Source organism: Talpa occidentalis, unplaced genomic scaffold, assembly GCF_014898055.3.
Source record: "Talpa occidentalis isolate TD23 unplaced genomic scaffold, MPIMG_talOcc4v2.1 talOcc4.7, whole genome shotgun sequence".
Lineage (NCBI taxonomy): Eukaryota > Metazoa > Chordata > Mammalia > Eulipotyphla > Talpidae > Talpa > Talpa occidentalis.
The window spans coordinates 102,777,817-102,794,392 of record NW_023605083.1 but is presented as its reverse complement, the minus strand read 5'-3'; the positions used below and the strand labels follow the sequence as shown (position 1 = coordinate 102,794,392).

At 38.9% G+C, this 16,576-nt stretch overlaps 1 protein-coding gene and 1 long non-coding RNA gene across 4 annotated transcripts in view; one reads left to right on the top strand and one right to left on the bottom strand.

The window, feature by feature from the left end:
- PTPDC1 (protein tyrosine phosphatase domain containing 1) overlaps positions 1-16,576 on the bottom strand; it is a 57,434-nt gene that overhangs the window by 13,882 nt on the left and 26,976 nt on the right. For 2 of the 3 annotated variants that reach the window (XM_037492484.2, XM_037492485.2), the window contains exons 4-7: positions 4,760-4,931; positions 2,416-2,496; positions 2,071-2,189; positions 832-969 (exon numbers count right to left, since the gene is read on the bottom strand). In XM_037492484.2, coding sequence (XP_037348381.1) covers positions 832-969; positions 2,071-2,189; positions 2,416-2,496; positions 4,760-4,931 — 510 coding nt within the window. Of the gene's footprint in view, positions 1-831; positions 970-2,070; positions 2,190-2,415; positions 2,497-4,759; positions 4,932-5,397; positions 5,685-16,576 lie in introns of those variants that run through there. The other variant, XM_037492483.2, reaches the window with a different exon arrangement.
- LOC119230921 (uncharacterized) lies at positions 7,068-16,211 on the top strand. The gene is made up of 3 exons (XR_005121834.2): positions 7,068-7,422; positions 15,369-15,571; positions 16,121-16,211. It is a non-coding gene; the product is annotated as an uncharacterized LOC119230921 (long non-coding RNA).

Sequence of the window (16,576 nt, the reverse complement as noted above, 5' to 3'; positions counted from 1 at the left end):
ATGAGGCTATCGCAGCCACAACAGCTCAAGTTCGATCCCCAGTCAGGATGCTAACCCACATAGCGCAGTAGACCTCTCCTGTCTCACCTATTGCTTCCCTCAGCAGTGTATTTCAGTAAACCTGCTTGTTCTGCTCTCCACTCTGTCGCTCGTGAATCCTCTCACCACCCCCCTCCACCTCTGGCCTACACCCCAGCTCTTGTATGCATAAATAAATAAATCTTTAAAAAAAAGACATCATGCATTAAAATAAGGTGCTGATTTTTTCCCTTAAAGGAGGAAATCAGAGTCATCATTTAGCTGGCTGTGGAAACCCATCTTTTTTTTTTTAAAGATTTATTTATTTATTTATTCATGCATACAAGAGCTGGGGTGTACGCCAGAGGTGGGGAATGGTGAGAGGATTCACCAGAGACAGAGGGGGAGCAGAACAGGAAGATCGACTGAAATACACTGCTGAGTGGAGAAGAGGGCAAGACAGAAGAGGTCTGATGAGCCATATGGGTTAGCTCCCTGGGCCAGGATTGAACTCGTGCTGCAGTGGCTGCCAATAGCTTCATAGTGCAGAGACTTAATCCCCTGTACTACCAGGGAGGTCCAACTCATCTGTTTACTAACTATGAGTTTTCAGTCCTGAGTCATTCAAAACTATTCTCACAAACAAGGTCATTGAGACTATCTGTTTACGATACACAAGTATCTTTTATTTACTTCTTCCATTTGATTCCAACATTGATAAGATTCTAAAAAATAATTTTCCTCTAGAATTAGTCTTATTCCTTAAATACTCAAATATGCTACAGGACTATAAAGCCACCTCCTAGAATTTACCTGTTCGACCGAGCCCTGCATGACAATGGATAGCTACTTTTCCTTCTTGTAAGGCAAATGTCATCACCTTCACCATATCTAAGATGGTGGTAAGGGACGCCACACCATAATCCTTCCATCCAAAATTGTAGAAATAAACTGGGTATTAAAAGAGAATAGGAAAAAAAAAATCAACATTCAGGAAAAATACTTGCAAAGACATATGAAGAAAGTGAATTAATAAAAAGTATAAGCTGTAAGGCACATTGCTCTCATAGGACGCACAGGCCTAAAATAACAGATCTTTTCCAATCCCAGTAAGTTTGTTACAAAGCATAGTCTATATTACTTAAGACATTTCCTGCTGAAATTCAGCCAGAAAGAATTATGGAAAAGCAGGATTTCAAATTAAAGTCCATGTTGTATGGCCAAATTCCTCAGCTGTAGAGGAAATAACAGAGACTTGTCTAAGCATGAAAGTGTGTCTAAATGGCTGATAAATGACACAAGACAAGAAAGTACATAAAGATTTTCTACCTAGTGGGATGGGTTGGGGGCGGGGAACAAGATACAAGCCATTACTTCTTTTGTTTTTTAAAGAATTGATTGTTATTTTAAGAAAAGTTCCTTTTGTGCACATACTAGAATGACCATTCTGCTTGGAAACAATTATAATAAAAGACAGGATGGTTATTTGTTTTAAGTTTTCTTTCTCAGGAGCAAGTGTCTTAAAAATAAGTTCTAAATGGCACAGGTTTATCCTTTCCGGCCTGGTGTCAATGAGGTGTGCTCAGTCGTTTCCATCCCATAGTTGCCGTGACCATGTGTGTCCCTGCATCCCTCTGAGGCAGAGCTGGGCAGCAAGTATAGCATGAGTGATACCTGTGCCCCAAAGTCTGTGGCCACTGTTGCGCTGTGTGATGGGGACAAGCCAGCACTCTCAATGCCCTGTGGCCTCTTGTGAGAAGCAGAAACTACTTGCATGACTCCACTAAGCACTGAACGAGACAACAGTCTGCTGTGCTGTTAATGTTAATTAATACAGACACTAATCAAATGTTATCAGTATTTCCACAAGGCTTCTGTCCAAGATTCCGCTTATATACTTTCAGCAGCAATATCTAAAGTCAAAGCTGGCTCATCGTCATTTTTAGGAACTCTACTACTGTGCAATGCTTATTTCTAGCCCCTTTGTTTAACCTAAGACCTGAGCAGACAAAACTGAGGAGTGCTGTATGTCATCACTCATGGAGGACTTACTGCCAGCCTCCATGAAAGCTTCAGGAAGGTAAGTGAAGCCACTTTCTTGTTCCAGTGGGTTCCCACAGCTGGCATGCTCACCGGGGCGCTGCAGGTTAATTACTGTTCTTATGCCAAGGCTTAAAGGAAAAAGAAAATTAGTCATATTAAGGGTTGGTGTTTAAAGGAATTAACGGTTTTTGGTATTAATAAACATTATTATTTACTCTCAAATCTTAATTTATTATTTGAAATAAACTCTTTACTGCCTATTGTCAAAATAAAAGCACTTTTCCAATTGAAGGCAAAGCAATGTCAGAGAAAACACAAGTTGGCTTTTAAGCATGCGAGAGTTGTGGCACTGACCTCTGGAACTGCTCGATGATGCAGTACTTCTCCAGGAGCTCCGTGGATGGGCGAGCCATGGCCAGGATGTTATCAGTGACCCTACAGATGGGAGGAGGAATGGGATGCACAAATCCTAGAACATTCCAACTCTAAAGACAGAGAGGAAGATATCAAGCTTCTATGTTTTCTATGATTTCAACAACTCTGTAAAAGAAGAATCTTCTTAAACAAATTGGCTTCAATTTCTCATCATGATTAGGGTTCAAAGAAATTCTAGATTCTTAGACCCCTGGAAAAAAATTCTAGAACATAAAGTATTTGTGAACCCTGGCAAAGAGTTTTTAAGGACTCCCCTGAGATTCTAGAGGACATGATGGAGCTGGCAGCAAAGGTCTAGATAGTTAAAGAGCATTTAAGTGAGGAGGGTTGCTGGGAGGCTTCTTAGTACTGAACTGTCGGCGGCTCAGTTATCTAAAGAGTTAAGTGGGGAGAGACGAATGCATGCATCATAGGGTCATGTTAGAATTCAACACAATGTGGACGTCAAATCCTTAGCATAAATCCTCCCATGTGGTTATGAATAAATGTCAAGATATTGTAATTTAGGAAAATATGGGCTTCAGAGTCAATGAGATCTGGTTTCAAATGCTAGTTTTTCTACTTTCTAGCTAGGCCATAAATGACTTAGCCTCTCAAAGTCTCAATTCCTTCATCAATAAAAGGAACATGAACAATGACTATTTCACAAGAGTTTTGTGAAGATGAGAGATAATTTGCAAGTGTCTAGCATAGTGCCTGGCCTGCAGCCAAACAGACATTTACTAAATGCACTCATGGAGAGAGGCCAATGAATGGTTATCATGCTCATTATCCTCTGAACTCTGCTTCTCTGGTGGAATTTCTCAGGTAGTCAGTTGGAAGTTGTGGGTCACAGGACCGGAGAGCAGTAACAGAGAAATTCAGAGAGAAGGGCACGATTCAGAAAGGACCACTTCCCTGGGGGCAATGCCTGAAATTTGACAGGTACCCCTGAATTTAAGTATGTAGGATAAGGAGAGATGCAACGTGAAAAAGACTCAGATAGTTTAGTCAACAATAAATCAAAAATATTAATGTGACCCTAAGCTGCACCATTAGAAATCTACTAGCCTAACAACAGCTGAGGTACAATGTTTGCTTTTTCATAAATGTCTAAATGAAAAATAGTGACAGCCTAGAATATGATCTTGGAGAACAACAGTGACAGTAGCCCCAGGCTTCAACACAACACTAGTACCTAGCAAATCCCATATAAAGCACTGGCTGCAAGTTAAGTAAGCTGGCCGACAAGCATCGAATTTATAAATGTGCTCTTGCTGGGCCTCCCTGGTGGTGCAGTGGGTTGAGCGCAGCGGCTGTGAAGCTGTCCGCAGCTTCTGCAGCACGGGTTTGATTCCTGGCCGGCCAGGGAGATATCCATATGGAGCAGACCTCTCCTGTCTCGCCCGCTGCTCCCCTCAGCAGTGTCTTCGGTCTGTTTGCCTGTTCGCCTGTTCGGCTTCCTGCTCTTTCTCTGGTGAATCCTCCCACCCTTCTGTACCCCAGTTCTTATATAAATAAAAATAAATCTTTAAAAAAATAAAAAATAAAAATAAATGCACTCTTGCTGTATAAAATGATTTACAATTAAAGTTCACTCCTAGAGTTCCCCGAACAGTGAATCCCTCTAAGAATGTTTCAAATATGACTTCAATATCAAAACTTTTCAGTTATCACTACATCAAAAGGTATCCTTGGCATTTTATTATTAATAAAAAGCAGTGTGATCAAGAAAAAATGAATTATACTTACAGACCATAAGCAACATAAACACCATATATTGTCTGCTGAACCAACAACTTGAACCACTTCTACTACAGCAGATTTAAAGTATATTGTGTGAAAATTTATGTTCTTTCATATAGAATACAGTAAAAAAATTAAAATGAGACTAAAGCTAACCTGCATGAAATTTAACAACTCAAATTTGTAGCCGAACACTTGTATTATCTCTAGCTTTCATTATTTCTGAAATTTATCTAGTTCCCATTTCTTTGAAATACTTTACATACATCATTTCACCTAATTGAAAAAAGAATCCCTCGGAGGTTGGTTTATTATTTCACATTGGACAGATGAAAAAACTGAGGCACAGAGAGCCTGTATGAGTAGATCAAGATCACACAGCTTGTCAAGCTGCAGGGCCAGGGATGAAGGTGGGTCCTCTCACTTCAAGCCCTTAATCCTCTGTCTACAGCCTCCCTGCCTCCCAGGAGCACAGGACTTCATTCCCTGTTCCCACTCACCAGCAGTGACAGCTCCAGACACTGGCAGAATCACTTACCAGGAGGAGTAGACCCCCTTGATGGCTTGCTCCTGCTCACTCCAGCGAGCTGGATTTTCATACTTGCAGGCTCTGCCGCCACATGCCATGGAGCAGGCCATGTGTCCAGGGATGACATGCCGTAAACGCTCTCCTACTTTTGTGTACTTTGGTGCTGGACGCTCTGAATTTCCTAGAACACACAAAGAAGGGCAGATTCAAAACTCCACTCTCCAAATGGAATAGTAATATGGGAAACAGCTTCCATTATGTCAGGATTGCAGATGACAAGCCAGTGTTAAATCCCCTTCCTTTTGTCAGGAATAAAACCGTTTCTTTTTCATTTAAATACACAAACTTCATACAGAAAAAACTTTTACATACTATAATCTCCACATCTACTAGTAATGAAAAGAGAGGAAATGTAAAAGCAGGTCCTTAACAATCGAATGAATTTTGTTCAAAAACGACATTTTCAAGGAAAACCCAGAAAACCATCCTTTAACCCCCTCTTTTACAGATCCACCGAAACTTAGCATAACAGGCAGCAAAATGTACAGTGTAAAATGAATTGTCCAAATTTAAAAACACACACTGACAAAATTCTTTAAATTTAAACTAAAAAGTATGGCAATCTTTAAGAAGAAAAAGAAATTTACTTTTTCTCTCAGGGCAAGTTGGGTTTCTCTCGGCGCAGCGGACGGCAGACACAGCCACCATCACCTGGAGGGAGGAGGAGGACAGCATCTGGGCGGCCGAGCTCCGCCGGCCCTGCTGCAGCCTCAGCACCGGGTCCGAGGTGGAGTGCCTGCGGCCCTGGAAGAAAGCGCTGAGGAAGGGCATGGCCGAGAGCCGCCGAGGCGGGTCCTGCATGGCACTGGATCCCAGAAGGAGAGCTGGAGGCAGGAGATGCCAGCGCCAGCTCCCTCCACGATGAAGTTACATGGAATCTGAGCATCATCTGCTGATCTAACAGCATTCAGGATAGGCTCAGTTGTTTCCATAGCGACAAACAAAGAAACTACTGATTCCCACTCAGATTTGTGCAGGCAAAAATCTTATGTGAATGAACACTGTTTTGGACAGACTGTTCAAATATGGGGAAAATAACATGTATTTTAAATAGATTATTGCAACTATTCTATTCTGCTTCTCAAAGACATTTAAAAGATCTGACTGCTCTAAGAATTCCATCTAAAACGCTGTAAGCAATTTAGAAAAGTGGCTTTCTGATACAAACACTGCTTTTAACACTCACATTAAAAGGTTTAACTTCTGTTTTTCCTTTCATGTCTATTTTCTGAGTATTTTGAAAACAAAAACGTCTACTTTCTACTCTTCTCTGTAACAGGATTTTAAAAAGCTAACTGTAACAAAGGGAAATATATGCTGGACACCTTTAAAACATTCAATGTTTCAAAACTAAAAATCCTTTTTTTTTCTTAATGGAAATATTAATGAAATATTTGAACAGAATAAAGACATCTGTAAGGCTGATGTATTAATCAGAAGACATTTCCTTTCATATTTTTATATTTAGAATGTGAAAGTCCAATTCTCAGTTATGCTTTTTTGGGACAGTTATAGTAGCCATGCCTCTCAAAAACTCAAACACACAATTCTGTGCCTTTTATTGCTGACTCTGGGAGAAAAAGAAGCTTCAATAATGTCCTGGCAGAGGTTTAAGTAGAAAATTCCCCAAGTATCACATTTTTTTAAGGAACTGGATGAGGGGGAGGTTGTAACTTGAGAATAAAGGATATACAGAAAATAGAAACTCTAACAACCATCGATTGTCCGCCTCCTTAATGTCAGGCTGTACCCCCCACCCCCGTCTCTCTCCCGCCCTCTTCTCTCCAAATGATATTTCAATCCTGTGCAGACAAAAACAACCTACTGCCATAGATTGGGTTCATTTTTGCTTTGTTCTAACAATTAAAAATGCTTTTAAGCAAGTTCCTTTTAAAACGTATACCCCCCTATCACCCTAATCAGATGCACTTGTGCCCAAATGCCTACTCTGAGTGTAGTACCATGCATTGTCTTGAAACTACAGTGATGGAAAATAAGTATTGTTTATTGTAACTAATCCAGAAGCTATAGCTTCCACAGAGCTTTTTAGAAGAAGAAAAAGAAAATGGGGCACAGCAGGCCAGTTGGAACCTGATGGTAGAAGCCAGAAGTACTTAGACTATAGGGTACAAGTTGGCTCTTTTGGGAGCAGGGAAGTTTCTGAACTGAGGTTTCTGAGAAAATGTCAGAAAGGGTTAACACCACCTGCAGAGATGGGCTGGAAGTCTGGGGCCAGGAGTCTTCTGGAACACTGGGACTGAATGGTGCTAAGCATAGGTACAAGACAGAGAGGGGCCGCCAGGTGGGTGTTGCTGTTATCAGATTGGGACCTTGAGCCAGTGTGAGCAGAAAGTATGAGGAGAAGACACCATAAAACCCAGAAGGCCAGCTCCATTTGAATTGCAAGTCTCAAAAGCAAGTGGGAGATGCCTGCTATCTGCAACTCTAAGGATATTCACATGAGTGACTTCAAGTGACTGAATCTCAATGGTTCTGAAAGTGAAAAACAAATGTGATAAGGGCAGGACATTGAGCAAAGGAAGAAATGGCTTATATATCACCTCAAGGAAAATGTCTGCTGTGAAATCTTAACCTTGGACGAACATAAACAGGTAACAACTGAGTTGACCAAGTTATTTGAGTGCCAGAGACCCTGAATAGGGATCTTTAGAGGGGTGATTTCGAAAGGCGATCACAGCCTCCTCCTGGGCATGCTCTGGCCCAAGGTGCTGATGGGCCCTGGTAGGTCTGGTGCTTAAGAACACTGACCTCTTGTGGGAATAGCAAACAGAAGAGGTTTCCATCTCCCCTGCACTCATCAGAACCATCACTTCTACCACCTTGTGCTCCAAAATATTCCTTGGCAAAATGACAAATTCACAGCCAAGTACATTCTTTAAAATAAGCTTTTGTTTATGTCAAAGAGCTTTACTACAGGGAAGCATACCTTCAGCGAATGCTCCAGGATGGCCTCCCTTCCTGACTTTGGCCATATACACATGTATTTTTTGCATATTAATAATCATGTTGCAAATACATAGTTCCTGCTTTTTCTAAACAGTGTAGCAATATTTTCCCATTTTGCTTTAGTCACTCATAATTTTCATTTAATGGATGCATAATGATTATGACACATCAAGTTATGCATCATACTTTATCTAATTTTTCCTTAGTTGTTGGAATATTTAGGCTATTATCAATGATTTAACAGGTGAACAAAATAAGTTTTCAATGTTCATATCTTTTGTTAGTTATTTGAATGAAGAAGATGAAAGAGAATATTTTTGGTAACACAATAATCTTTTTTGACGTCAGAGAAAAATACAGCATTACATAAGGATAAAATAAGGATAAAAACATGCCATTTCTGATAGGTTTTGTGTCAATCTCCTTTATCTCAGAAATCGTGTATCTTTTTTTTTTTAATGATTTATTTATGTATAGAAAAGAACTGGAATGGAGGCCAGAGGTGAGGGTCTGTGTGTCTGTGTGTGTGTGTGTGTGTGTGTGTGTGTGTGTAAGAGAGAGAGAGAGAGAGAGAGAGAGGATTCACCAGAGTCAGAGAGGGGACCATTAAAACAGGTTTGAAATCTGTTCAGCAGGTCACGAGTACAGATGATCACATATAAGCCACATTATGACCTTCAAACATAAATCAACCTAATTAACTCATAAAACAAGAAATGAAAACTGAACAAAACATAAAAGTATCAAAAAATAAAAAGACAAACTAAAGATATAATACAACAAATTAAAATACAAAGGGGCACAAGAGATCACTATGAACGATTAACTATATGCTAACAAATCCATAATCTTTAAGAAATGGATACATTTTTAGAATACCTTTTATCAAGACTGAACCAGGAAGAAACAGAAAATTGAACAGATTGATCACAATTATGGAAAACAAAATAGTTAAAAAAAAAAACCCTCCCCCAAAATAAAAGAGCAGGACCAGATGGCTTTACAAGTCAATTTTATCAAAACTTTAAAGAACTGATGTTCACTTTACTCAAATTATTCCAAAAAATTCCAAGAGGAGGAAATACTTTCTAACATGTTCTATAGTGCTCACCACTGCTTTAATACCAAAACCAGACGACAACACACACACACACACACACACACAACTATGGAGCAAAACCTCTGAGAAATACTAATGAGAAAATTCTCAACAAAATTCCAGTAAATCAAATTCAACAACACATTACAAAGATCATACCAAAAGGGATTTATTCCAGGGATGCAAGGATGGTTTAACATATGCAAATCAATTAATGTAATACCCTTCATCAAATACAGGATAAAAACCATATAATAATATCAATAGATGAAGAGAAAACATTTTATAATATATAGAGCACCAATTACATTAAAAACTCTGAACAAGATGGGAATAGAATAGAATTTACCTCAAAATCAAACAGACCACACATCACAAACCTACAGTCAATATTATACTTGATGGTAGAAAAACAAAAGCAACAGTAATTAAAAACATTATGGTAGTGAAATAAAAATAGACAACACAGGTCAAAGGAACAGAATCAAAAGCCCAGAAATGAATCCACACATATATCAACCCTAATTTATGACAAAGAATTTACAATCATATAATGGAAAAAGGAGTGTCTCTCTAACAAATGGTGCTGGGAAAACTGGATGGTTACATATTTAAAAAAATCAAGTTAATTTACTCTCTAACTCCATACACAAAAATAAATTTGAAATGGATTAAAAACTTAGGGACAGAAGACCCACAACAATAAAATACATAAAAGAAAGCACTGCTGATATGTTCCATGATGCTAATGATAGAGATGTCTTTGGAAATAAGGACTAACTCAAATTAAAAAACTTTACACAGCAAAGGAAAATAATAGATTAGAAAGTCATACTAATAAATGGGAGAAGATTCACAAACTACATAACCAACAATGGAATAATATCCAAGGTATATGAAAAACTCATGATATTAAACAACAACAACAAAACCCAAATAACCTAATTAAAAAATGGGCAGTAGATCTGAAAAGACAACTACAAAAGAAGATACACAGATGGCCAACAAATATATGGAAAAATGCTCATCATTTTTAATAAGGGAGATACATGTCAAAATCATAATGAGATAGAAATCTCTCACCTGTGAGACTGGCATACATTAACAAGACCTATGATGCTGGAGAAGAAATGGAGAAAGAGGAATATATCAACACACTGTTGGTGGGAATGTAAACTGGTGTGGCCTTTTTGGAAGGTGGTTTAGACCTGCCTTAAAAAACTAAAAATGGGCATACTATATGACCCAATTATCACAGTTTTGGGTATCTATTTGAAGAATATGAAACCATCAACATAAAAATGTTCCACAATGTTTACTGAGGCATTATTTACAATAGCTAGGTTATGGAAGCAAGCTAAGTGCCCACTGATAAAGGATTGGGCAAAAAAGATGGACTATATACATACAATGGAATACTATTCGGCTAGAAGGAAAAGATGAAATGCTATCAGGAAGTCAGAAAGATAAAGACAAATATTTGGAAGATTTCACATATGTCAGTAATATAAGGAAACAAAGTGATGAACTGATAAAGCAAAATAATTATAAACTACCAGATGTTGATAACTGAACTGAAATTTCTGATATTAAGAGGGAGTGGGGATGGAGAAAGTCAAGGTGTTACAAGGAATGGTGGAGGGGATTGATAAGATAACTGAATAGGTATACCTAAAAGAACACATAAAAAGACTTGTAAAAGAGAAAAAATAGACAAAAAAAAAAATACTAAGAGCTATATTATTGACAGTTCTATGGGCCAGCAACTAAAATCATGGCTCATAGATTGTTTGGGCACAGCCATGAATAGCAAAATGTATTTTCCTTAGCATTGTTTAAGAAAAGAAATAACCGGGCCTCCCCTGGTGGCACAGCGGTTGAGAGCTGGGCTACGAAGCTGCCCGCAGCGTCTGCAGCGCCGGTTCCATCCCTGGCTGCCAGCGAGGGTCCCACATGGCGCACAGACTTCTCCTGCCGCCCGCTGCTCCCCTCAGCAGTGTGTTTCGTCACTCTGCCTGTTCTGTTCCCAGCTCTGGCTCTGGTGAATTCTCTCACCCTCCCGCGCTTCTGACTGTACCCAGTGCTTGTATAAATAAATAAATCTTTAAAAAGAAAAAAAGAAGAAAAGAAATAACCAAGATGAAAATGCCTACATTAAAAAAATAATAAAAAATTTAAAAATAAAAATAAAATTAAAAAATAAATAAAATTATTAGCAGAAAAAAGAAGAGAAATACCATTTGAACAATTATTTAAATTACCCAACAGGAAAAAACCAGAAGTTTTATCTTTAGATTAACAGCAACATCAAGACTACTTTAATTTCTATTTCATGTTTTATATAACATGACATTTTTAAAGAGTTACAGTAATTTTATGAAGACATTAAAAAGGTAAAGAGGATTTTAAAAGGTAAAGGAGACTTACCTTTTTACCTTTACCTGGTGGCTATAGAGATTCTTTAGAATCTTGTTATCACAAGCTGCATCACTTCTCTGCTCTTCCTCAAGTTATAACTGATTTATAAGTCACAAGAACTAGTTTTCCCACTTACTTGCTAACAACTGATCTATTTTTTTTCTCCTCTGACAATATATTTTTCTGAATACATAAAATTTTTATTTTCTACATATAGTCCATGAATATAAACTTATAGAGATTCATGCCTCAGTTACAGTTCTTTATTCTCTGGCTCACTTCCAAATATACTGTTTTTAATTCTCATGACCAATCCTTTATACTCCCCACCCCCATCCTCTAATGCATCAGCAAAGGACAAAAGGCTCCTCTCAAAGTATGAAGAATATGGGCACTACACTGCAGGGATACATGCCACAATACCTTTGGAAAATGGCCTGTTTGCAGGTGGGAACTCAGATTTAACATAAATTGGAGTATCTCAGGAATCAAATGAGATATTGACAATGGAAATTATCTGCATTTGTGATAAGTACAGTAAACAACAAAGAAACCCATATGAGCACTCAGTCTTCACCTTTAATTTCTACAAGTGGGTGGTTAAAACACTAAAGAGCAGAAGCAGATCTAGAACACCAAGAACTAGTAATTTCTTTCTATTCTCAAGATTTTAAAACACTTTCTATTTAATCAAACTTATGCAACAGTAGTCCTGAGAATGTGATAAGAGATGGAGGTCTATATACTCTCATTTCCTGAGTCAATAAAAAATTGGGCTGGAATTCCTGTGTTTTACTTTCTGTGACAGAAGTTTCTCTTCTCACAAAGCAAATAACTATTCAACTGCTTGCGTTGTTTTCTAATGCTGAATGAAAACCCATTTATCTGTAAACACCAGTTATTGTTATTCCCTCTGAAGGTTAAAAAAAAAGAACATCTCTTTGACTTGCAAGATTTTCAAATATTTGAAGACAGAATTTCTCCTCTAAGATAAAGAATAAAGGCAGAACACCTACTCTCACAACTTTTTTTCAACATATTACTGGAAGCACAAACCAAAGCAATTAGGCAAGAAAAAAGATATGAAAGCACCCAAATTGGAAAGGAGAAATAAAAATGTCATTATTTGCAGATGACATTTTATAGATAGAGAACCCTGAAAAATTACCACAAAAAACTGTTGGAACTAGTAAATGAATTCTGCATAAAGTTGTAGGATAAAAATCAAAATATGGCCTGCCCTGGTGGCGCAGGCAGTTGAGCACAGCACTGTGAAGCTGACTACAGCCTCTGCAGCGCCGGTTCGATCCCGGCCAGCCGGTGAGGGTCCCACAGACCTCTCCTGTCATGCCGCTGCTCCCCTCAGCAGTGTATTTCATCGTCTGCCTGTTCTGTTCCTGTTCTGTCTCTGGTGAATCCTCTCACCCTTCTGCACATCTGGCCTGTACTCTGGTTCTTGTATAAATAAATAAATCTTTAAAAAAATAAAAAATACAAATAAAAAAACCTATTGTGTTTCTACACACTAGTAATTAGCTATCAGAAAGAGAAATTAAGAAAACAACCCTACTTATAATTGCATCAAAAGGAATAAAATTCCTAAGAATAAATCTAAGCATGTGTTCACTGAAGACTATAAGACATAGATGAAACAAATTAAGGAGACAAACAAATGTAAAACTATTCTGTGCCCACGTATTGGAAGAATCAATATTGTTAAAATGTCCATGTTACTCAATTAAATCTACAGAGTAAATGCAATCCCTATCAAATTTGAATGGCATTTTCAAGAAGCAGGAAAAAATCCTCAGAACCTCCAAATAGTCAAAGCAATCTTTACAGGTATCACATTTCCTGATTTCAAACTGTATCACAAAACCACAGTAATCAAAACAGTATAGTATTGGCATAAAAAAACAGACACATAAATCAATGGACAGAACAGAGTCCAGAAATAAATGTGCGCATATCTGGTTAATTAATTTCCACAAAGGAGCCAAAAACATACAATGGGGAGGTGAAAATCTCTTTGATAAATAATGTTGGGGAAAACAGAGAGCTACATGCAAAAGAATGAAACTGGACTGGTATCATACAAAATTAACAAAAACTGAAACAAAATGCATTAAAGACTCGAATGTAGCCTGGATCCACAAAACTGTGAGAAGAAATGTACAAAGTAAACTCCCTGATGATGGGTCTTCACAATGATTTTCAGATTTGACATTAAAAGGAAAGACATTAAAAATAAGAACAAACATGTGGGAGTACATCAAACTGAAAAGGTGCTGCAAAGAAAAAGGGAATTATCAACAAAATGAAAAGGCAACCTACTACATGGGATAAAGTATTTGCAAATAATATATGTGATAAGGGATTGATACTCAAAACATAACCAACTCAAAGCAACCAAATAGCAGGCCTCCCGGGTGGTACAAGGGGTTAAGACACAACCTATGAAGCTATCAGCAGCCACTGCGACACGAGTTCGATCCCCAGCCAGGGAGCAACCCACATGGTGCAGCAGACCTCTCCTGACTCGCTCGCTGCTCCCCTCAGCAGTGTATTTTAATCAATCTGCCTGTTCTGTTCCCCGCTCTGTCTCTGGTGAATCCTCTCACCCTCTACACTTCTGGCCTGTACCCCAGTTCTTGTATGCATAAATAAATAAATCTTTAAAAAAAAAACTGAGTATCAAAAACATTCCACTATCGACATACATACACATATACCACACATTTATATCCATATTTATTTCAACCACTATGTGACGATGACATTTTGGTCAATGAGAGATGATATATACAGTAGTGGTCCCAACAGGCTGTACCATAGAGCTTTAATGTGCAGTAGGACAGAACATCTACATTTGTGAAGTTACATTCTATGATGTTTGCACAACAATGAAATTACCTAATAATGCACATCTCAGAACATAGTTCTATTGTTAAGAAATGCATAAATACATGTGTATGAATATGTGTGTGTGTGTTATATATGTTTGTATATAAACTGAAAACTAACAGCTCACCCTGATATTACCAATTTCAATCCAACACTACAGGGTCCCTTCTAACATGCCCCCTTTCCTTCTCTGATGGTGAGAATCTTGACTACCATTTACATTGATGTGCAGCCATTACCACCCACAAATCTCTGGAACTTGTTCACCTTCCCACACTTTTTCAGTGTTTAACAAAACAACTCTGCCAATGTATCTGAAGTACTGAACTCTTATTTAGGGGAGATTTTATTTATTTTGATTCTAACAGTTCAACAAGTTGGCAACTAAAAATCTTTCTTTCGTTCTCCAGAAGGTGGCATTATAAACAAGTTTTTGGTTCTCTTACCAAGACCTGACTTACAGGTTAAGGTTAGGAAACCATGCATGAAAAAGCTGGAGTTTTATTTTTTTGTTTTTTTAAGTAATGGCAGGCTAGGAGAAGGAGAAGGTGTGGGCTTAGTACTTGGGACTCTGTGTGTGCCCACAGTCCTGGTAGAAAGGATCCTTGAGTGGGGGAGTCCCAGAGATCTGTGAGCAGACCTCTTAGTGAAGTCCCAGGACAAACAGCCCAAAATGTGTTCCTTCAGTTCCCTTTGTCTGACTTCTTCCTTTTTCTTTCCCTCACCCCCATTCCAGAGGTTTCTCCTTAGAAAGAATAATGGTCCAGTCAGCTCTAGCATGTGTGACTGGGCAGACTTTGACTCACCACATTCATTTTCCATCTCCACTGTCAAGAGAGGTTACCACTGTAATTCACTTGAGATGTGAAATGTGTACCTCTCTTGAGATCCAGCCAGTCAGTCCACTCTAGATATGCTGATGGATGGAGATGTGCAGAGGCAATTTTTTTTAGTCAAGGGTGTCCAAATTGTAAATTGGTGTAAAATGAAAAGGAGAGAAAAAAGTAATGTCTCACCATCATGATGCTGACTGATACCATTGTTCAGTACCACACTGTTTTGATTACTATAGCTCTGGAGTAAACTTTAAAATTTGGAAGCAAGTCTTCCTACTTGCTTGGTGGTATTAGTTGGTTGGACAGACAGTTGATTCCCTATCTCCTCCATCAGGTGCAAGTGGCCAGTGCTGCAATTCACCTGCCAGGATAGTGTCATCAGGGCCCAGTATGAGCCCTGGTCACCATCCAGCAGCAACAAGTCTTATCAAAGTGATTTGAAGCCTGACTAGTCACCATCCTCTCCCATGTCATCAGTACTTAATGGGGACCTGAATTCCACTCCCATTCAACACCAAGGAGATTGAACAAAGCAATGTAAGTTGATTAGTACGCATGGCATTTCCCCCAAACTTGGGTCTTAGTGAGACCCAGTGGAGAGATAAACATCCACAGTCAATTGGCAGTAATAAGACTGAACAAACACAGGGTAGTCAGGACAACTGTTAGCCCCATGCTGACTCCAGGGTCAGTGGGAGGTTGGCCCCCAACTGCACATGTGCCCATGAAGAAGAAAGTGGTGAGGGTGGGAGAGTTGGCACTGTGCTTCCTGCCTCCCCTTCCCCTCATGTCCACAGGGCACTATAGAAAAATGGGCTTCAGCCACACCCTATAGCAATAAAGGGGGATGGGTAACAGTTTACAGCCTTCCTGGATGGCAGTGGGGTCCAGTGAAGAGCTGATCATCTTTTTTTTCCCCCAGGGAGCTGGGCCCACTCAAGCAGTGACAATGTCCCACTTTTGACATTAAAATGTCAACAGAGTTGAAGGGGGAATCGAAATTCCACTTCATTCATATGCAAGGAGGCAGCATACCCTAAAAAATGGCAGCAAAGTTTTGCAATATTTTTCCTTGCCTTTGCCTAGGTCCTCCCCAGTTTGGGTGCGGTCTTGAAAATGGCAGCTTGAATTCCAGTGTGGTACCCTGGGCACTTGTTCCAAGAAGAACAGAATAGACCTTATTCAGAAATTATCATGATTGTTTGTTCTAAACTGTCTGGGGAATACCTGAAGGGCAGTGAGCAAGGTGCTCACTCTGGCAGAAAAGTGGTGGATGTTACTTCAAAATACTACAAGGTGAACAAAGTCTCTTGGGGCAAAAGTTACTGCTGACACAGAGAACAGATTGATCAGAGTTTGGGAGGAAAAACTGGTAGTTTCCTTAGGAAATTAGGACAAACATACCCGTGTATACTGGGGGATTTAGAAAGCCACTCATATGCCCACAATGGGATAAATGCTTAGAAAAGACCAGGAAAGGTTCTAAAGTGTTCATCACTGACTGATCTCCAGGAAGTGAAGGTAACAGCAGAGCCTGAATAG